This window comes from Telmatherina bonti, assembly GCF_933228915.1.
Source record: "Telmatherina bonti genome assembly, chromosome: 13".
NCBI lineage: Eukaryota > Metazoa > Chordata > Actinopteri > Atheriniformes > Telmatherinidae > Telmatherina > Telmatherina bonti.
The window spans coordinates 14,353,004-14,376,340 of NC_136611.1; the positions used below are offsets into that span (position 1 = coordinate 14,353,004).

Genomic DNA, 23,337 nt, shown 5'->3' on the forward strand with positions numbered 1-23,337 from the left:
TCAACTCATCCCACATCATGTAGAAATGACTGTTCTGCATATGTCCTTCATATGAGAAATTAGCTTTACTAGAAAGTAGAAAAATTAAACCATTAAGTTTTTTAAGTTTTGTTTATATATATATATTTTTTTTTTACTTGATGTGACTGATAAGAGGAAGCAAGAGGGGAAAGAGGAAGCCCTGAGTCAAACTGTTAGGGAAGTTGTGACCACATCTCGGATCATTAGGCCTGTATGTAGAGCAGGGAAATTGGCATTAGGGCTGTGACGAAATGCTTTCGTCCTGATTCGATTTGATTCCCATTTTTTGGGTGCCAATATGATTTAAATTCTCATGATTTTTCGATATTACTGATTTTTGAAGACTGAAAACAAACATAAAATGTAAAAAACTTTTTTTGCAAGTCATTTTTCTTGATTTCAATTAGGAAAAAACAAAACAGTAGCCAGACCGTCATTCTGCTGCTATTTCCAAGAACACAATCAAAAAGATGAATAAAAGTAATGGATTATTTTTATCTGAAAAAAAAAAATTATTATAAAATTGTGAAGAAAAAAATACTAATATTAAATTTTCTTTCAACTCGATTTCCCACCCCTAATTGGCATAAAGTTAGTTTTTCCAAACCATTCCTTCCAATTATTAACAAAACTGATAATTATGATAAATAGCTTTAGTAAAATAGTGTATATTAGAAATGTCCGATATTATTGGCATACTGATATTATTGGCCAATATCGACATTTAAATGCAATATCAGAATTACTAAAATCGGTTTATGTACCTTTAATGCAATAACATTGACACAACATGCACATATTATACACTGCTCAAAAAAATAAAGGGAACACTAAAATAACACATTGTAGATCTGAATAAATAAAATATATTTGTTAAATACTTTGTTCTTTCCATAGTTGAATGTGCTGACAACAAAATCACACAAAAATAATCAATAAAAATCAAATGTATCAACCCATGGAGGTCTGGTTTTGGAGTTATATTCTCAAAATGAAAGTGGAAAAACACACTACAAGCTGATCCAACTTTGATATAATGTCCTTTAAACAAGTCTAAATGAGGCTCAGTAGTGTGTGTGGCCTCCACGTGCCTGTATGACCTCCCTACTATGTGTAGGCATGCTCCTGATGAGGCAGCTTATATTCTCCTGAGGGATCTCCTCCCAGGCCTGGACTAAAGCATCCACCAACTCCTGGACAGTCTGTGGTGCAACTTGGCGTTGGTGGATGGAGTGAGACATGATGTCCCAGATGTGCTGAATTGGATTCAGGTCTGGGGAATGGGCGGGCCAGTCCATAACATCAATGCCTTCGTGTTGCAGGAACTGCTGACACACTCCAGCCACATGAGGTCTAGCATTGTCTTGCATTAGGAGGAATCCAGGACCAACCGCACCAGCATATGGTCTCACAAGGGGTCTGAGGATCTCATCGCAGTACCTAATGGCAGTCAGGCTACCTCTGGCGAGCACATGGAGGGTTGTGCGGCCCTCCAAAGAAATGCTACCCCACACCATTACTGACCCTCTGTCACACATCTGTCACATGTGCTCAGTGTGAACCTGCTTTCATCTGTGAAGATCACAGGACGCCAGTGGTGAATTTGCCAATCTTGGTATTCTCTGGCAAATGCCAAACGTCCTGCACGGTGTTGGGCTGTAAGCACAACCTGTATACGTCGGGCCCTCTTACCACCCTCATGGAGTCTGTTTCTGTTTGAGCAGACACATGCACATTTGTGGCCTGCTGGAGGTCATTTTGCAAGGCTCTAGCAGTGCTCCTCCTGTTCCTCCTTGCACAAAGAAGGAGGTAGCGGTCCTGCTGCTGGGTTGTTGCCCTCCCACGGCCTCCTCTACGTCTCCTGATGTACTGGCCTGTCTCCTGGTAGCGCCTCCATGCTCTGAACACTACGCTGACAGACACAGCAAACCTTCTCGCCGCAGCTCACATTGATGTGCCATCCTGGATGAGCTGCACTACCTGAGCCACTTGTGTGGGTTGTAGACTCCGTGGCATGCTACTGTAACTCGTTACTATAGCACTATCCAAGTGAGTTAAATTCCAGCAGGAGTTAAGGGAAGTAAATTATTGGGCCAAATTCCTAAATTCCTTTAGATTTACAGCTGGAGGATTATTTGCAGAGGCATAAATTTTGATTGATTAGATCCAATTCTCTGTCATCTAAAATCTGTCATCTTATCCTTTCTTAAATTCATTCATTCACTCATTTATTTTCCGAACCGCTTACTCCAGTTAAGGGTCACGGGGAAGCGGGATCTTATTCCAGTAATCAATTCAATTCAATTCAATTCAACTTTATTTATATAGCGTCAAATCACGGCAATGCCATCTCAAGACGCTTTACAGACAGAGGGGAAAACATAATGAAGGCCAATTCATAACAGCCTATATAAGGAAACCAACAGATTGAGTTGAGTCCAACTCAATCTCCCATCCTGAGCAAGCACACTGGCAACAGTGGGAAGGAAAAAACTCCCTTTTAACAGGAAGGAAACCTCCGGCAGAACCCGGCTCAGGACAGGCAGCCATCTGCCTCTGCTGTGTGGGGGGAAGAGGACAGAAAGACAACAGACAACAGGAACTGCTACTCCCGGCCAGGGAGACCTGCTGAGACAGGAGACATACATGTTAATGATGCAACACTGTTATGGGGGGGGGGGGGGGTAAAAGAAAGAGATAAAGAGAAAAAGAAAGAAGCTCAGTGTATCAGGAAATGTCTCTCAGCAGTCTAAACCTATAGCAGCATAACTAAGGGATGCTAACCATCCCTAGCTATAGGACTTATCAAAAAGATAAGTCTTCAGCCTAGTCTTAAAGGTGGGGAGGGTGTCTGCTTCCCTAACACTAACTGGGAGCTTATTCCATAAGAGAGGGGCCTGATAACCAAAGGCTCTGCCTCCTGCTCGGCTCTTTGAGACTCTAGGAACCACAAGTAAGCCTGCAGTCTGCGAACGAAGTACTCTACTTGGTATATAAGGAACAATGAGGTCTTTGATATATAGTGGTGCCTGGTTGTGGAGGGCTTTATATGTAAGGAGAAGGATTTTAAATTCTATTCTAGATTCAACAGGCAGCCAATGAAGAGAGGCTAAAACTGGAGAAATATGATCTCTCATGCTGGTTCTGGTCAGGACTCTGGCTGCAGAATTCTGGATCAGCTGAAGGCTTTTCAGGGCAGCCCAGTAATAGAGAGTTACAGTAATCTAGTCTCGAAGTAACAAAAGCGTGAACCAGTTTTTCTGCATCACTCCGAGACAGAATGTCCCTAATTTTGGCTATATTACGTAAATGAAAGAAGGCTGTTTTAGTAACCTGCTTAATATGTGGGCCAAAGGACAGGTCAGGGTCAAATATTACTCCAAGGTTTCTCACTGTAGCACTGGAAGCTAAAGTAATGCCATCCAGGTTCATTACAAAACCGGAAAATTTAGCTCTAAGTTTTTTTAATCATTGGGAAACCCTAGATAGCTCGCCAGTCCATCGCAGGGCCCTTTTCTTAAATTGTTTCATTAAAAAAATAAAATAAAATAAAAAATTAGTGCTTCTTTCGAGGGATATTTTTGTTCTTTTGCCTTTCTTTTTTTTTTTTTTTTTTTTTTTTGGCTCAGTCAGGTTTCATTCTGTACTTGTGTGCATGAACTCAGCTAATTCACTTACAAGGAACTGCTATCACTTCTGTGAATCTTATGTGTGCTGTCTTCACTTCCTCATATTTAGCTTATATATCAGTAATTCTGAGAAGTGTGCAAGGAGGGCAGTGCAATGTGTGACACTTTTATTCATGACAGAAGGCTTCATCTCTGATGGTCTCTGACAGGTTTCCAAGAACATAGTCATCTCTATCAATGTTAGTAAGCCCACAACTAGTGCTCGCAGTGTGTGTGTGTGTGTGTGTGTGTGTGTGTGTGTGTGTGTGTGTGTGTGTGTGTGTGTGTTCCCCACATCCTCTCTGATGCCACTGATAGAGCTTATTTTGAATGTGATCGGCTATAGTGATCTTCTGGCTGATTACACTCCACCTATTAACACATGCATTAAAGTAGTGCGAGCAAAGGTCACTGTCAGTTTGTGTTTTCTTTGCAGTGGAGGCAAATATTAAAATAATTTTCTGGTTTACAAAGAGCTGATTTAAAGCATCAAATGCATGAACTAAAACTACACCACAGAACCATTTATAAATTATATGACCCCAACCCCAACATGCAGAAACCGATTTTGGAGAGGTTTCAATTTACATGCATTTTTAATGTGTTATTATTGCAGCTCTTAGACATGCTTTCTAAATTAAATCTGCCTTACACAAAGACTCCACACAAACACAGATATGAAACAGGAGTGAGCTGCAATCTGCAACCTATGAAACAGAGCCTCAGGAGCGTTTGTCTGCATGGCACTAGCTGGCAGCAGAGTGGAAAGGTGCTATCTGTTGCAAATCACTCATATTAATGTTTTATTAACATTCTTAAAGGGACATTTTTTTTACATACAAACAAGGAATGTCATGCTTTAACAAAGCTTTAAACCAGATCTGTAAAGACTAATTATAAAAAGTTTGCTTTCAAATGTTTCCTAGTCAACATGCAGAAGCAGAGGAAGATCAAATGCCTCGTTTAGTTATTGTGAGTTGATTTAATTAAAACCAACATCATATTAGTCTGTCTGCAAATGCCCCTAAAGTGAATCTTATTCAGGTTTATTATGTTACAAACTGGCTTCTCTTAAGATAGATGTGAAAACAAGCAGCGATCTGAAGTCTCCAGCAACTGTCAATGAGATTGGATTAAATATCATCTTTAATTTGTTGTTTTTTTACACAATTTGCATAACAATGGACAAGGATTTTTAACCAATGTAAACATTACAACAGATTGCAATACATAAAAAAATCCTAAAGTTAACATTTTATTTGAAATGAAACTTGTTTCTGACTAAATCAGGGAGGATAAGGTTTATTAGTTGTGAAAACCACATGATATCTCATATACAGCTGAAGTTTAGCAACAGGTTTTCCACTCAGACAAGTGCTTTCGTAGATTATACCTCTTGAAAATTAATTGTTAATTGTTCTTTGCAATGTTAGCAATTTAGCTGAAACTGAATAGAAATGCTGACTATCAAATACCAGTGTTACAGCTGCCTCCCTCATAGTCTACACCTGTGATCCATTTACTCATTCAAATTTCTGCTCACTGTCCTGGCTGGGATTGGTCCATCTGGTCACACCTTTATCTCCACCCTTCTCAATGGACAATTGATCCTCAATCACTGCTCGCTCAACCAACTGCTTGGAAATAAGACACCTGGAAACCTTCAAATAGTGGTAACTGCTTGCTCAGTAGCGGTCTGCCCTCAGCTGTGTTAGGACTGTGACTATTGTTTGATTTCCAGTGGAGATTGGTTTTTCCAAGTCAAGTTTTTTGGTTTGTAGTTGTTTATTTTTATTTTGGTGGACACCATTGAGCTACAGTTAAACTGATAGGTTTTGTTTTATGGTTGTTATAAAGCCCTAATGGCTTCTCTCTGTTAGTTTGATTAGTGGGGAGTTGGGATTGGCTAATGGTATAGTGGTGAATACCATTTGTTTGTATTTTTCTTTTTAGACTGTTATTGGTGCTGCTTTTGTTTGTAAATATCTAGCTGTTGCCGGCCTGTTTTTCTGTTTTCCTTTTACTGGCTGATTTTGGCATTTTGTTGTTTTTAAAGCAGCATTGTAAACCCCAACTCCTTTACTACCATTTTTATCTTTTTTTCCCTATTCCTCATCTCCTAACGCGACTGTATTGGTCCATTTTTTCAACATCTTTCCACAGTTTTTCCTTTTTTTCGGCTCATTTGCCCTTGCAAAGTTGGGTCGTAACAAATAATTAACTTGTTACACAAAGCGTGTGCACAGTTGGATCAAAGAAAAAGTTTATGTAAGAAAAATGCATCACAGTGAAAACAATTATACAACTTTTGCAAATAAATCCTGATGTCCGTTAAGTAGGGTTTTTTGTTATTAAAAATATTTCATTGTGATTAATCGCATGTGTTAACTTACGATTAATTACATATTTTATCACTGTTTCTATATTGACCATAAAAGGATTTTATGTTTTAATATTCATAATTGCAGGTATTTACTTGGATTTATAGAACGAGGTACTTTAGCTATTTGCTAAATTTAGTTAACGGAAGTCGAATGACTTTACGCATACAAATACGCCTGCATTAACAACACATCTGTGACGATGATCATGCAGCTGATTTTTTTTTGTTCCCCATTTGCACTAGATTTCTTGAGCATAAGAAAAAGTACCAAATATTATTTAGCTCGTCCTTACAAGTATGCATCAAAATAAAGAAAATAAGCACATCCGTGATTCTAACCTGAAACCCGGGGAAGTACAGACAGATGTGTTGGTTATTGTGATCGAGGTCATGGCCTATCATGGGTGGTGCTCTAAGCCTTTAAATGGTCCGTGTGTGTGTGTGCTTGTGTGGGATAACACACTTTCCAAAATATCTCCAGAGATCATTTTGGCAACCTTGCAAAATCGAATGTCAGTCCAGCCCACACACACACACACACACAGTCGGACACAGACACACATGCACGCACCCCGGACAGCTTTGGCTTCAGTGACCCTCAGAGGGATAGAGGAATGTTGAGTGTCATTCAGTTGCTGTGGTGACGGCCTTGAGAAAAGGACCCTGGGAAGATTGTTTTGGACTCCAAACATCCTGTGTGTCACCCTTGTGTGTGTGTGCACTCAAACTGTAGATGTGTTTGTGATTGTGTGGGTGAGAGGTTGCAAGGTTGCATCTGTGGACATGTCTCCGCTTGTGTGTACGCCACTGTTACAAAGTGTTTATGCTGCTGCTACCTCAAGTTGAAACCTGTGTAAAGAAGATATTACAGATAAAATACATGTTTATTTAGTTTATTTGATTTGCTAGGTATAACTTTCATACATGTTCGTTGTAACAAAATAACATGTTTTGTCGACAGAAAGTGAAAATGTGAAAAAAAATTTCCATCAGAAGAAATCGAAGACCATCTTAGATGCTTATTCTGCTCACAAATTCAACGTAGGATTTAAAAGATGGGCTGTAAACCTGTTCATAAAAGGATCCATATGATAAAATAATGCACCAATCACAAAAATGACAGTAAATGAAGTTAGCTAGAATGAGTCCAGTATGTTCATTTCTTTTTTGTAATAAAAATGGGAGTTAGCTGCAACAATAACATGCTCAAAAATAGGGTTCACCCCCAGACTGAGACAGATCAAATAATTATTGTGTGAATCACGGGCTAAATGACAACTGAAAAATCTGTTCAGATTTGGGGCTTTGCAAGCCATGATGTATATTGTGTTGTCACTGTTGCATATCTGTGTTTCACATTCATATCTGTCTGCATCTGTGTTTGAAGTTGAAACGTAGTAGTGAAAGTTGAGTCAATCTGAAAAACATTGGAATGAAAACCGTGAAGTCTGTGAAGGTTTTACTTATGACTGGGACAGCTCATCAGGTTAATATTCATAGAGCTGCTGCAGCCTATGGTGACAATAATATCAGATGTATATATATATATATATATATATATATATATATATATATATATATATATATAGAGAGAGAGAGAGAGAGAGAGAGAGAGAGAGAGAGAGAGAGAGAGAGAGAGAGAGAGAGAGAGAGAGAGAGAGAGAGAGAGAGAGAGAGAGAGATAGATAGATAGATATTTTCCAACCTCAAAATAACTTTAATTTAACTACAATGCAATTGAACCATTACAGAGCCTTAAATAGTGGAAGATTCAATCTTCGGCAGGATAAAAACCATAGTGAGTCATCAATCCACAGCAACATGTAGCTGCTGCTGTTTTACGTAAAAAAAAAATAAAATAAAACACATCATTCGACATAAATGAGACTGAGAGTTAGTAACCGGTGGTAAGCTTGAGGTCTGCTCAGAAATAATGCAGAGTACTACGGATGAAGATGAAGAAGAGCATTTATTTAAGAGCTGAATAAAAAAACCTTTGTGTTCGTTTACAGACTTATTTTGTCCAAACTGTCTGGTTGGTAAAGAAAATGTTACTTACAATCCTGGTTCCTTGTACTAATGAATAGGATCCATCCATCCATCCATCCATCTTCTGCCGCTTATCCGGGGTCGGGTCGCGGGGGCAGCAGCCTAAGCAGGGAAGCCCAGACTTCCCTCTCCCCAGCCACATTTGCCAACTCTGCGGGGGGGATCCCGAGGCGTTCCCAGGCCAGCCGAGAGATATAATCCCTCCAGCGTGTCCTGGGTCTTCCCCAGGGTCTCCTCCCCGAGGGACGTGCCTGGAACACCTCACCAGGGAGGCGTCCAGGAGGCATCCTGACCAGATGCCCGAGCCACCTCAACTGGTTCCTCTCGATGCGAAGGAGCAGCGGCTCTACTCTGAGCCCCTCCCGGATGACTGAGCTCCTCACCCTATCTCTAAGGGAGAGCCCGGCCACCCTGCGGAGGAAACTCATTTCAGCCGCCTGTATACGAGATCTCGTTCTTTCGGTCACGACCCACAGCTCATGACCATAGGTGAGGGTAGGAACGTAGATCGACTGATAAATCGAGAGCTTCGCCTTCTGGCTCAGCTCCTTCTTCACCACGACAGACCGGCGCAGAGCCCGCATTACTGCAGACGCCGCACCGATCCGTCTGTCGATCTCACGCTCCATCCTTCCCTCACTCGTGAACAAGACCCCGAGATATTTAAACTCCTCCACTTGAGCTCACATTGCACCCGACCCCTACGGCTCCTCCCGCAGATGGTGAGCCCACGGGAGGCGGGGCCCATGTAACCCTTTCGGGCTGAGCCCGACCGGGCCCCATGGGCGAAGGCCCGGCCACCAGACGCTCGCTCTCGTACCCCGCCTCCAGGCCTGGCTCCAGAGGGGGGTCCCGGTAACCCACGTCCGGGCAAGGGAACATTCATGCCCAGGTTGGTCGTCATCATAGGGGTCTATGAGCCGTGCTTGGTCTGGTCCCTCCCCTAGACACCTGTTTGCCATGGGTGACCCTACCAGGGGCATAAAGCCCCCGACAACATAGCTGCTAGGATCTTCGGGACGCACAAACCCCTCCACCACGATAAGGTGACGGCTCAGTGAATAGGATGTTGGATTTAATGGTTACACAGTTTCTGCAAATGAATGCTACTTACTCAGTTTTACTTATTCTAGATGTGAATTATAATCAATTAATATCTGATATAACTGACCTGAAATCTCATCTTTAAACCTTTTAGTTGTTTAGCATCTTTTTTTTTTTTTTTTTTTTTTTTTTTTTTAAATTTCTTTTGGGTCATTTTGCATCTTTTTTCCTTTGTTGTGTTTTTTTCGTTTACATCTCTATTTTCTAAGAGAATTTTCATGATGGTTGTTTCCTTTAGTTGTCATTTATTGTGTTTTATTGTGATCATTTTCTGTCTCTTTGTGATCATTTTACATTTCTGTGGTCATCTGTACCCATTTCATGTATTTTGTACCTCTTATTAGGTGCTCTCCAAATTCTCGTTTTCTTTTTGCATTTCTGTTAGTTTATTTCGTAATGTGGATGTTTATGTTCTTAGAGGTGATTTTAGATGTTTATACTAAAGGTTGAAGTCGCTATGAATTTTTTGCTTGTCTTTAAGATGGTTATTGATATTAATTAATATTATTTGTAAAAAATAATCTCTAGTCAGTTTTATGCATGGAGAAAAAAAGGCCAAAGCCATGCTGGGGTTGTGTGTCTGCGTGCATTGGGGAGCATGACAGACTTTTATTCACAATAATCAGAAATGTGCTGTGAGGTTGAACTTGCTCCCCTGACAAAGCTGATTCACAGAAATCAGGCTTGTTCTGTGTTGCTCAACTAGTCAGACATCTGTTGAAGGTTTTTTCTTTCACTCAGAAATGCTCCTGTTTTTCAGAAACTCATTCACATTCTCACAATCAATTCCTTTCAATGAGTCACTCCACTCGAACATTCACAAACAAGCACACACAGCAAGACCGGCTGATCTCATTAGCTGTTGCGTATCCTGTCCAGATGTAATATTGAAGCTTGAACTAACGTTTGTGAATGGGGTTGCAGCGGTGATTTATCCCCTGCATGCTCTCTGGCTTAAAATGTTGCAAAATTCCCTGCGGTGCGACAGAGTCAGAGCTTTGGAATATTTTAGATGGAAGGGGTGGGGGGGTGAGGTTCACCAGTAATCGTTTTTCTCTTTTATGGATCAGTAACATAAAGTTTGAGACAAATGCATCACGGTGAGACCTTCAGGAACACCTGGAGTCACATGACATCCTGTATGTGTGAAGGGACAACAAGCACAACGGAAAATGTAGCTGATTCATTATATTTTGAGGATAATTTAAGGCAGCACAGAAAAACTAAGAGGAAAGGCCATCACGTTTCCGGAACAATTTCTGAGGCAGGTGTGTAACCTTGTACGCACGCTGCTCGTCTTGCAAGTGTGCACCTTCCTCATCAGCATATACTCTTCATTATTTCGTTCTTGTTTCATCTACCTCCACCTTTCTGCAAAGACTGAAAAAGCAAAAACAAAATGTCTCAGCACGCCGTCGACCTGACTATGGTAGCAACTGGTGCAAGTTAAGTTTTGTCGGTTCCTCACTCTCAGACTCGGATATCTCTAAATGAGTCACATCCCCTCTCCTTTCTGCGTCAGTGTCTCTCGATTGATAATATTAGACTCTGGCCGAAAAACAGCATCAAGAGTTATGAGGGAGGACATAAATCTTTTCTTTTGATGCATGTGTGTGCGCCCCTCTCTGTCTCTGCGTGCGTGTAGGATTAAAATAGACATTCCTCAGGCTCACACACTGTCACATGGACTCAAACTCATCCGGTGCACAAAGCCCTGGAATCCGTCCTCCCTGTTCTTTCTTCTGCTCTCCATCCCTTTTTCTCTCCCTCCCGACGCTGTCTTTAACTGTCTCGTCTGTTTCCTTTTGCCGCTGTGCTGCTGCTGCTCTGTCACGCTGATCCCCCCCTACTTGAGTTTTTTTCCTCTCTCTCTTTCTCTATTCAGCTTCCTTGCATGTGTTTGACCCACAGGGTTTGATCTCGTCAGCTTCCACAGTGCACTGTGCTTGTTTGGAAGTCAGTGCGAGTCACATTGATAGCTTAAAGATTTGATATAGTTCTGTTATGAGACCCTGCAACCCAAGCTGGAGGATGATGATAATGATGATGATGATGATGATGATGATGATGATGATGATGATGATGGTTATAAAATGAAAATTCTGGGCTATTAACAAGATTTCTGGAGATCTCTCTTAGGACTTTTTACTAAAATATTATGCACTTAACCAAATAATATTTTCCCATGTTCATTTATACAACTTGGCCTATAAAAAATGGTGAGATGCTGTTTAAAATGATGCACTTGAGTCATTTATCCCAATGCCCACCCTCATACCATCATCATGCTGGCTTTAGAGCTGTGTGATAAGATGCTGGGTGGTCTGTCTCCTCCTGCTTCATGATTTTGAAATAGAAGTTAAAATGTTATGATGATACACCACAAGACAGACTTCTACATGCTTCAGTCTGTATTACTTGTGATCAGACTATGACTCATAGCCACAAAGAGACGCTGCGTGTAGTTTCCTCTCTGCGGTGATGACCAGCTAGTTCTGTTGAGAAATAGTTCATTTCTCAAAGTCTTAAATGTTGAGAAGAGCAGCTGGCTAATAAGTTGGACTAGTGAAAAGTGGTATCACAGATATACAGGATTTAACTTCTATGTACACCACATTAGACCAGGTTGTACATTCACATACTTGCTTACAGACCGAGTTATCTACTGGTCTTTCTTTGTATTACTCTTTTAAATAACTTTGCTAAAGTTAGTCTGTCAAGTGTCAAAATGCAAGAAAAGTTGCTCTGAACATTTTTTTATATAATGTCCAAACTTAAACTATGTTGCTGGATATCTGTCTCAAACATAAAACATTTGCATGTCCACCAGCTCATTTCTGATTTCACTATCAGCTCTTTGTATGTACCTTTCCAGTAATCTTTATATGTTATGTACACTCACTTCTGATGATTCAGTGGCTATATTTGAAAGACATGCAACTTTCATTTGAAACATTGGTTCAAAAGAATTGGGGAAAGAAAAGCCAACAATGATTATTCAGGACAGATAAAGCACATGACACATTTTATTTGTCAGACTTTCTGGGATAATACAGCTTGATAAGGACAAGTCCAACCTACTGTTGCTTCAGAGTATTGCTTCATGCCACCAAAAGTAGAGAGAACAAACTTTTTCAGTGTTTAAAATGAGAAATGAATAATAAAATACATCAAATACTCAGCTTTAAGTAACTGTTGCTTGGCTATGTTTACAAGCAAGTGATCATTTTAGAAACACATCAGCAAAAACACTGAAATGAATAGATATAATATATATAGAATCCCTCAGTTCTGTAGGATCATTTGTGTGATTAAATACTGTATAAAGAGACAGGGCTGCATGAATAAAAAGGACTTTTATAAGTTGTCAAACTAAGTATTAAATACTTCATACACACATCTGATGCGCATAACAGACACAGATGACACACACACACACACACATGGGATATTAGTTCCTAAAGTCTCAGTAATAGTTACTGACTTGCTTTGTCTTCACATGTTTGTGTCAGCTGTCACCCAGACTTTATTTCAGAGGAGACTTCTGACCCAGCATGCCAAAGGCTTTTGCACTCCACTGACCAGGTCATCCATCCGTGTGTATGTGTAGTTGTGTCTGTATGTGAGCTGGTGGCTCTGTTATCGCCCAGTTGGAGTGTCGGAGGCTCTTTGTGGCTGTACTGGTAATTAGCTTATATCCATGTGTTTAACCTTTTGTCTTGCTGGGTTTTAATTTTACCTGCGTGAAGCAAGACGCTAAGAGTAACTTTGCAGCTGGAACATGAAATCTGTTTAATATTGTGTAAAATACCGTTTGCTTTATTGGTGTGAGGCACAACGTCACTTTGTCCTGGTGGGGTGGAGGTTGGAGTTCTGCCACAGGAGCGCCAATCACGCTTCCCACGACTCACTGCATTTTCTTTCACTTAAGGAGTCTTCAGAGGATTCACACTCATGCACATACTCCACATTCACACACACACAGTAAACGCATCAGAGTGAAACTGCGTCTGCTTTCCAGGCTCACCGTGAACCATCTGGTTGCCATTAATTATGTGTAAAGACAGCAAACAGTGTCTGCGTTGCACACATGGATAAATAGTGTTCAGTGGCATCTGCAGCTTAATTAATCAACCTATTAGTAACTGGTATATCACAACTGTGTATCACATAGAAGTATGTGCAGTCATTTATTTTTTCTCCTGCAAGCAGCAGCTTGTGCAAACCACTAAAATATTTAAACAGAAAAAAAAAGCATTTGAAAATTTTCTTATGTTATTTGAAGGAATCAGAAAAACCTCACAGCACTGATCTGCATCAGCAAACCTACAAATACTGTATGTTTGACTTCTGCTGCATTCAGGGTGGAGCAAAAGCTCAAGTTGTATCAGATATCTTTTACAGAAGATTTTGAAACTCCAGTGTGAAGGATGCAGTGACATCTGCCTGCACAGATTGCATATAGCAGCCTAATGAATCTTCCTAGTTTCACCTTAGAATATAAGTAAAAAATGTCAAACATGCTCATGTTTTGTTTCTACTTCCTCAAAAGGCTGATTCACACAAATCTCAAATGTTATATATTTATGTCCAACACTGACACAGTTGAAGGTGTTAGATAGCTTTTGTTGTCATAATTTCACAACGTTTTCCAAAACCAGCAACATCCCAGTTTGTCTGAAACAGATTTTGACAAAACACCAAGTTATGTTTCCTCACAGCTACCTTGCTGCGTTGGATACAGTGTGCTTGTGCCTCAGATCCTATTTTCATCTGTGTTTCTGTACATTTTTATTTGCGAGTCTCGATGAGAGTAAAGTTTGATCACTAATCATGTCCTTTTAATGATTTCCAGGCCTCTAGCCCCAAACTGACGACTCACTGCTCAGATATCCAAGAAGTCCGTCGTTGCAACCGACTGGAGATGCCCGACAACTTAAACACATTTGTTTTAAAGGTACGCACAGTGCAGAGTTTCAGCTCAATTGAAATGGAAAATCTACTTCCTTGGTTAGCTTAGGGGGGCTTTTTATTCAAAAAGATAGTTTGCAGTGTATTTAAACCCATATTGCTTGTATATGCATTATTTAATTCAAGGAAATTCCCTGTGAATGTAATCCATACATTTCTATAATCCAGTTGAAGTCCTACCCGTATATGTAACATGTATTTAAAAATATTTGTAGGTTAATCGAGGTAGCCTGATATTTGAGACAGACAACGACCAGCAGCTCAGCTCCTGGACCACCGAGTTAAAAGAATGCATCACCAGCAGGTGAGGAATCGTTCTGTGTTTTGCTACTCCTGCACATTTTAGGAAGAAATATTTGCTTTGCTCATTTTTCTGTATCAGTCTAAACAATAAGATTTTTAAAAGCACATTTGATTGTTAAATAATTAAATTTTTTGTGTATTTTGGAGTTTAAAGTTCATGTTCTATTGTATTTTTGATCTGTAAAACATTTAATGTCTAGATGTTACTGGTGTTAATACCGTATCCACTGTTGGAGAACACTTTAAGGCACAACATGTCGTTTTCTCCCAAAAGTGTTTCTTGCTGCAGTAACAATGATAAATGCTGTCATCCACAAATAGTAATGGTGCCCTGAATGTTCAGTGGGCAGAAAAACACTGACAACTTTAGGCATTGCAATTGCATAAGAAAAGCCTGTGTCTTCCTCTATGGTGCAAATGCTTGTTTTTTTTGTTTTTTTTTTTGTTGGTTTTTTTTGTCTGTGTGTTTTTTCATGTTATGTTGCAAAAAGGAAAATAGCTCCTTTATGCAAACTCAAAAAGTTCCTTATATGCCACACATTTTCATATTATCAGAAATAATGAAAAGAAAAACAGATCTGGTTTTAGCTGTAAAACAGATCTGTTAGCCTTTGCATTATGCTCAGGACGGAGGTGTAAATATCACTGGGATGGTACTTTCATATGAATCACTTACAGTTAGATTTAAGTGGAACATCAGATGCAGGTTTTTAAAATAAAAAAAATGAGAAGCTGTAAACTCTTCCACATCTGCTTCCTTCTGCAACTTTTTCCTCAGAAAATCCTGAGTGGAAATATTTAACACTCAGTCGTTTTTAACATCTTTGGGGTGTGCTGGGTGTTTACTTGTGCCGTGGTATGTGTTTGCAAAGGGTTTATTAAGGTGTGTGTTGATACAAACGGGCCCATGTGTACGCTTGTTTGTCTTTTACAGTTTGCATTTGCTCTTGTGTAAGTTTGCCTATGCCTTGGTTTGTTTTATGGCCCTGCAGACTGCAGCAGGTCTAAACTTTGTTATATTTGGAATGTTTCTGGAGATAATCAGTCATCAGGCTCATCGGTCAAGTTAGTATTTACATGAAAACCTGGAGGGGCAGCATATCGTCCGAGGAGAGTGGAGTGTTGATGCTTGAAACAGCAGTGAGGAGCAGGGATTTGACGCTGGGGAGAAATGTTGCAATCCAAAAGGCCTCGTGCTTACAGTGATCATTACGTTGCTGCTTTGATTCATATGCTCCCTTTGGCCTTCCTTTACTTCTACTTATTGCAACAAGCTGATTTATAATACGTAATAAAGTTTTGTCTGGGTTTGATTCATCCCAGCTGCAGCAGCTCATGAAAGAAACATGATTTCTGACTTAGCAGTAGCTTTGTAGATAAATATTTATGAGAAAATTATAAATGTTTAAACCCAAAATATTGTAAAAGGAAAACGTAATGAAACCAGGCAATTGATGGTCACTTCCTAAATAGAGATTTAATGCATTCACTGTTTATTTCTGCCAGCACTAAATAAAATGTATTCATTAGTATTAATAGTACTAAACTAGACTCGTATGTTGTAGGATCATAAATACAGTATTTGTGTGTATTTGTGTGAGCGTGGGGAGGGTCTGATGCTCATCAAATCTCTGGACCTTTGAGCAGATCTGTAGAAATATGAACAAAAAAATAAGGCTGATTTTGCAAATATCCCAGTAGCAGACTGGTTGATCATCTTATGTAATGCCCACTATTCCAGACCTAATCTGAGCTACGGATGTTTCAGACTACACCTTAGGTTACTTAAAGCTTGGTTCACACAGTTACCCCTCATGAATAAATGACGCCTTCTCATCCATTGTGAATGAACCCAGCAGTGAAACGAAGAGTTTAGCTGAAACACAAAATCTGAACTGAGTTAACCGGGTTAATATCACTTAAACAGAACCTTTTTTTTCTTGTGCATACAACTATTATGTGATTGGTCGGAAATTTAAAGTGGGCGTGGGTGCAGAAAGTTGTTTTATCCCATTTTTCACGATGCAAAAGTTCTGCTAAGTGGAATCATTTGTTTGAGGAGATGAGGAAGAATGAAAATGTTCATTCATCATTATGTAAGGCATGTAAAGAAAGGAACATTGTCCCGTTCAACCCCCCCCCCCCCCCCCCCCCCCCCCCCTCCCCCGCCCGACTGGTACCTTTTCTTGTGAGGTACGACATGTTTCTTTCTTGTCGACTCAAGCAGATGAACAAATGTCTATTTTTGCAGAGCACGAAGAAGCCGTAACAAAACGCCATGTTGATTTCTATAAAAACAGAACAAATATTAGAACACATTATCAAAACTTTCAGTTCAAACACATGTAAGGAAGAGCCGTCATTTTGCCTCAGAGCAAGAAATAGATGTCCATGGAGACGTCTTCTTCTACTTCTCAGTCTCCAGTTTCACCATTAGATGAATAAAAATCCCACACATTAGTTTGTCCTCAAGCACAGGCTCAATCTGTTTCTTTTTTTCATCTTCCTGCCAACAACATCTTAACCAGGGACTTTTCAGACATTAGATTATTAATGCAACTTTCATGGACAGTAATTGGACAGTCATGACTGAAACTGTGGGTAAGATGTAGACATGGGAAGCATGACGTAAGGAACCTGATACTGTAGCATCCAGGCTAACTCACTGTTAAACAGAAACACTGTTGGACTCCTCAGCAACACTGGAGCTTTTCCCTCCAGGCCAAAGTGTCACTCTTTGGCTGGCACATTATTTGCTGCTTTTTCAAGCCCAACAGTCTTTTCTCCACAAAAGACATGTTAACACTTTAATGTTTAGTGTCAGCACTAAGAAATACTCCAACAGTTCGTCACGTCCAGACTATCAGGCCCAAAAGAAAGTCCAGAATTTCTCAGTGAGAACATCAGAGCGCATGTATGACTGGTGTCAGATATGTTAAGTGGAGTTGGCTATCTGTAATCCACAGCGCTTTGCTCTCCAGCTGAAATGTCTCCACCAAGCATGAGTAAAATAAGACGATTGTTAGAAAAAAAAGATCATGAACACACACACACACACACACACACACACACACACACACACACAGAACGGAGACTTGTCTTCCTGTTATTCAGTCCCACAAAGTCAAGTCAGCATTTAAGCAGGATTTTTTCCTCCAACTTCCCTCTTTAACCTTCCCGTTCTTGTCTGTGCAATTACACACACATGCCGTCTGTGTGCCTTTGTGTGTGTGTGTGTGTGCATGGTGAAACAGAAGAACACTAAGGCTTCAGTTTAGATCTGAAATGGTGAAGTGGACTTGCTTCCTGTCTGTGTGTGTCTTTGTGTTCCCTCAGCCTGCTGTTTCCTCCACGTTCGCTTGACTCAGCCAACACAAACACACATCTGTTGTTGCAAGGAGTCTTGTTGGCATGTTGCAAACTATCACAGACACCTGAATTTGAAGCTTTTATAGTCTCCGTTTCTCCTTTTGTATAAAGTTACATCATATGATCAGTTGTTTCTAATTTGTTACTTAAACATTAATGCAGTTTAGCAACTGATGTCACAGCGCACAGCTTGATGGGGCAGTGACACCATAGTGCGAAACCACAAACCAAAACAAAGCAGCAAAACGCTGCTGGTCTTTGTTCTGTTTGTGCTGCTGGTGAAAACTAAAGTTCATGTCAGGACCAAGATGGTGACGAGATTGTCAAAACTTTGCTACTGAGCTGAATGAAAATGTCTGCAGAACAAGTTGCAAGTCTGCTTCTTAGTAAGAGTTCCTGCTTCGTTCTCATCTCTTTTGTGCCTCCTGGCTGTCTCAATGTGTTGGAACGAAAACCGTTTCCACACTTTTTTCTTCCGGCATCCCGTCATGCTTTCTGTGCAGACATTCCCCACTGACCACTGTCCTTGCAGTTCCAGCTGTGGCAGCACATCTTCAGCTTAAAATCTCCCTTTGTGGAGTTGATATGTGAACAGCAGCCTCAAAAAGTTTCATCTCATCTGTTCATGTGTGAAAACGGCTCAAAGTAGCCTACATAAGGCTGGTTTGATACATCTAATATAATAAATATAACATATATAATAAATCTTAGTGCTACTCCTTATTCAGATTTTAAAAGCAAGCTGTGTCCATCTTCACCTCTGGTAAAACTTTCACGCAGAACCGTCCAGTTACTTCAACTCGCTGTAGAAGTAGATCAACAAACAAAAAAAATGAAATGAACCTGTTTGCATGGTTTGGTTTCACAGAAGTAACCTGTTATATCGTACATATTCCTGCAATGCCACAGTTTTTTTCTGAATTGCAATAAAATTTGCTTGAAATTTAAGCATAAACATCTGTATGAGTCATTCCTATTTATCCTTATCTGTCTTTTTATCCATACTTTACCCCCAAAAAAAGGACAAAATGATCCTTCTTAGATCTAGTCTCAGTCCTCATGTTACCTAAAACCATGTTGTAACTTAACCCCCAAACAGTCCTTGGACTTTGGAGCGTGAGATTGCGAGAAATGATGTTGAATCCGTTTCTTGTCGCTTAGGTCAGGCGGTGTGGATCTGGAGCCCTCCCTGTCCCCAGCTGACAGCTCTGTCCCAGCCAATCACAGAAGGAGCTCAGAGTCAGGAAGTCAGAGTAAGTATCAGGACGATGGGACGTTGCTTCTGTGAGACACGCTCCTCCAGTCGGAGCACAGCTGAATCCTCATGTCGGATCTCTTCGGTTCTGCTTCCAGATGCTGGCTGGTGGGTGGCCAGCGGGCCAGCACCTTGTCTGCATGTCCGGCACATAAAAGCCACAACGTTTTATTAGAAAGAGAACTGAAAGCAGTCCCGGTGATGGACATGTTGCTCCAGATCTGGTCCTTCACCTTTTTGAGTGATGGAAACCAAACTTAGAGAGGTTTTTGCATCAACGTAAAAATGTTAATTTTCTCATTAAATGAAATATATTTTTGAACAATTTAGGAAGCTGGAATATGTTTATCCTGCAATCACTGACGCTGCCTGGCTCTCCCTTCAGCTCTGCTGTGCTCCCCTCCAACTCCAGCTCTAGAGCTGCTGAATGCTCCTTGACCTTAACCAGCTGGACATATGAGGACACTTACAGCAGGTTGTTCTCATGTCTGTCTCTCCAGGTCCCGGTGCCTTCACTATGCCAGAGCAAGTTATCCAGAAGACGGATCACTTTCTGTTTTCCTATCCCTGGTTCCACGGGCCCATCTCTCGCGTCAAGGCTGCCCATTTGGTCCAGAGCTCTGGGCCGGAGGGCCACGGGGTGTTTCTGGTCCGACAGAGTGAGACCCGAAGGGGAGACTATGTCCTCACATTCAACTACCAGGGAAAAGCAAAGGTACCCACAAATATCTCTAAATAAAACCGTCACCTCGACTCACATCCTGATGCGATCCCGTGACTAAATGCTTCTTCCAAAACCTGCGTTTTTATATCCTCGTGTCTGTGTGTGAAGTGGAGGCTGATCAGCCGTCAACTGGAGTAAACACTGAACATCTGGAGGACAGTTTAGCTCCTGTTCAGGCGGCATCAGTGTGAAAGTCTCACCGCCGGTTCTTTCTCTCTCTCCCTGCAGCACCTGCGCCTCTCTCTAACAGAATGGGGTCAGTGCAGGGTGCAGCACCTGCGCTTCCCCTCTGTCATGGACATGCTCAGTCATTTCCGTCTCTTTCCCATCCCACTGGAGTGTGGAGCCGCCGGCGCCGTCACACTATCGAGCTTCGTAGTGGCGGGCTCCAGCCCCCCGTCACAAGGTGAGACTTGGATCATTTAATTGTAATTTGTGACAACAAAGAGTAAATTCAGACAGAAACAAAGTGGACGGAACAGTTTCACACTTTTCAAAGATGCTTTTTTGCCTTTTTTTTTGTTAGTAAAGAACTGAATGGTGCAGCATCACTTTGGAAAAGATGCAAAGAAACTATAAAGACGGCTGGACACGTTTTACAGATTAAATTTGATCGTCCAAAAATGGCATAAAGTGGATCACAAAGTCTTTCTCTTTCCTCTTGGTGTTTTCAGTGCTTTTAGTGAATTTGGCACATCTTTTTTTTTTTTTATCCCCCCCCCCAAACAAAAAGAACCCTGCATTATGTTTTAAGTGCACAGTGAGACCTCTGTCTGCTTATTGAAAGATAAATTCTAGGAGTTTTGCATTGAAGCGTTCGCCACACCTCATCTCCTCTCTCCGTTCCTCAGGTCAGCTTTCAGGAGCTCTCCTGGTCCCGTTCTCCCTCCACCGGTGGAGCTCCGAGCCCAGTTTGGCTCACTGCAGCCTGGCTCGCAGCTCCATTCAGGCCCCCTCCTTCTGCTCCACCACCAGCAGCAGCACCACCGCTTCCAGTCCCAGCGCCGTTTCCCAACCAGGAACTCACCAGGTTACTCGCAACAACCTCGCTCCTGAGCCCGCTCCATCAGTGGCGCTTCCTCTGCGCCGAAGCGAATCGGTGGGGAGGAGACCCTTGCTTCGTAACCCCAGCCCCCACACTCCCATCATCCCTCAGCGGGACTCGGACTATGAGCTGGAGCCCGACCGAGGCCGCAAGCGGGCGATAGACAACCAGTACATGTTGCTCTGACCTGCCGAGTCCAAACCTTCGTCATCTGTGAAGCCAGCAGCACACGTTCCATCACACAGACACAGTTTGCTGCCTCACACTCAGAGCACAGGAGAGTAATCTGATTACAGCAGACTCTTGAACTCCAGAGAACAAGTCTTCGTCTGAATGCACACTGTGTATCGCCAAAGCTAACGTCAGACCCTCACAACATCTACCCAGAGTGTCCACAGTGAATGTATTTTCAGAGTTTTCTAAGTGTTGATGATTAACCTTGTTTTTACTGACGTCCAGGTTTGGTGTGAGAGCCGCATCAAAAGCTGTCCGCAAGAAAAACCAAACAAATCTGGTGATTTTCACAGAGGAGCGCTTGATATTAACTCCGGCACTTAACCCGAACTGACAGGAAAACACCGTCTCCAGAAGTGCTCCTTTAAAATACCTACGATGTACTTTTCATACGAAGTTACCAGTGTGGAGCACATTTCCACCTTTTTACATAACAAACTGCACTCTTTTTAGAGTGTGGTTTCAGAATATTTGTCTGCTTTGTGCATCATTATGTACAGAAGTGCACATTGCTTTTAGTACATTTTGTAAACATTGTGTATTTTTTCTATACACAGAAACTTTTGTAGAAAAGAAAAATAAAGGAAAAAAAAAAGGAGAAAAGTTTGGTTCAGTCAGTTGGGAAGCTTGTCTAGGAAGGGGTGGTGCGCCTCTCCCACGCGTTTAAAGCTTCGCAGAAGAAATTTTTTAAAAAAAGAAAAGAAAAACATAATTCAAGATCATCTTGAGCATCGCCATCCGACCCTGGATGGTATGTCATAGGAGAGAAAGTGCTGTTGATCTGGTGTTAGTTTGAAACTTTAGAAGCTGCGCTCCCAAATCCCATCTTATTTCAGGAGCCAGTGACTTTATGAGTACTAAAGGACCAAAATCAAAGAAAAAAATGCCACAAAATGACAGAAAATGTAGTTTTGATAGTTATTTTTCCAAAGCATGCAGTGTAGAAAGTGGAAGGATGTTATAGTAGCGTTCTCCATTTACACATCGCTCCACATCTGGCCTTCACCTGTGGACGTGGTGAACTTTGGGAAAAGATCAGAAGTAGAAGAAAATATAGAAAGTCAGTGTGGATGGAAAAAAAAAAAGCACCTGTGGGTGTAACATCTCTGGAGCAGCTCTGAAGTCCTCCATGCTCTGCCCCAATAACTAGTTTGAAGAAAGAAGTCGTTTCCCAATCTGCATGCGTGTATATGGCTCTTTCTTTTCTCCAGTGACCAAGCGGCAAGCTTCCCATCACGTCAAGCTAAACTTTATCCAAAGCGGGAAAGGGTTTGTGTGGAGTCGAGCTGTACCATGCAGCGGAAAGTTCTAGCAAGGTTTCCTCCAGATGAGCTGTTTCCATCCCTAACCGGGTACTTCTGGTTCCACGACCAAAGCAAACAGTGAGTAAAAAAAAATAAAAAGAACTTAGCATCCAAAGCTAAACCAGATTCACTTCATCCCAGCAGCCCTACGAGGACTTTTAGCCATTTATAAGCCACATAATCCTTGCCAGAAAACCTAGACAAGGTGGTTTGTGAGGACAACATCTTTAAGGACCCTGAGGTCAGCCAGAAAACTGGAGTAATCCCATCTCCCAGCTGGTCTGGGAGCAGCTGAGGATGAGCTGATGAAGGTATAGGAATAAACAACTTGTTGGTTCAGACTAATTCAGCGTTTGTCTGCAGAAGTGAGAGAGGAGCCTCCCAAAGAAACCACTGTTCATTCATGCCTAGAAAATAAGCAAAAGTCGGATTATCCAAATGAAAACAAACTTATCAATGAAGTTACAGCGCTTCACTTCATCTGTATGATTTTGTGGCATATAAAATCTTTGTTCCAGGTCCAGTGTTGTTGTTTAGGAATCTACATGTAGTAGAAGACAGAAACTTGAATAGCTTCGCTCCAAAGAGCCGAAGAGGAGGAAACGCTCCACGTACAGACGGAGACAAAGCTGGGCATTGGCAGTCTGCATGATTCCTTCTTTCAGCTGTGCGGATTCTCCAAAGAATCTGAGCCTTGAAACCTCAGGGCTTGATTCTGTCTCATTAAACCCTAAGTGGGTTCTTCTCAGCTGAAAGCCATCACACACTTGCCTCTCTTAGTTTTCTGACGTCTGCATGTATTTCCCACTCTTTCTCATTGGGATAACCTCGTTTTTCTAGCTTCACTCTTCACACTCGTAGCATTAATTATGTTTTCTTAACATTTCTTCTGACTTCACTGCAGCTT

General features: G+C 41.3%; 1 protein-coding gene across 1 annotated transcript in view; it reads left to right on the plus strand.

The window, feature by feature from the left end:
• Positions 1-21,697, plus strand: part of sh2b3 (SH2B adaptor protein 3) — a 53,258-nt gene extending 31,561 nt beyond the window's left edge. The window contains exons 3-8 of the mRNA XM_079251783.1: positions 14,081-14,182; positions 14,412-14,500; positions 19,030-19,121; positions 19,624-19,838; positions 20,076-20,253; positions 20,699-21,697. Of these exons, the coding sequence (XP_079107909.1) occupies positions 14,081-14,182; positions 14,412-14,500; positions 19,030-19,121; positions 19,624-19,838; positions 20,076-20,253; positions 20,699-21,078 (1,056 nt within the window). The 3' untranslated portion in view covers positions 21,079-21,697. The remainder of the gene's footprint in view (positions 1-14,080; positions 14,183-14,411; positions 14,501-19,029; positions 19,122-19,623; positions 19,839-20,075; positions 20,254-20,698) is intronic.
• The last annotated feature ends 1,640 nt before the right edge of the window (positions 21,698-23,337 follow it).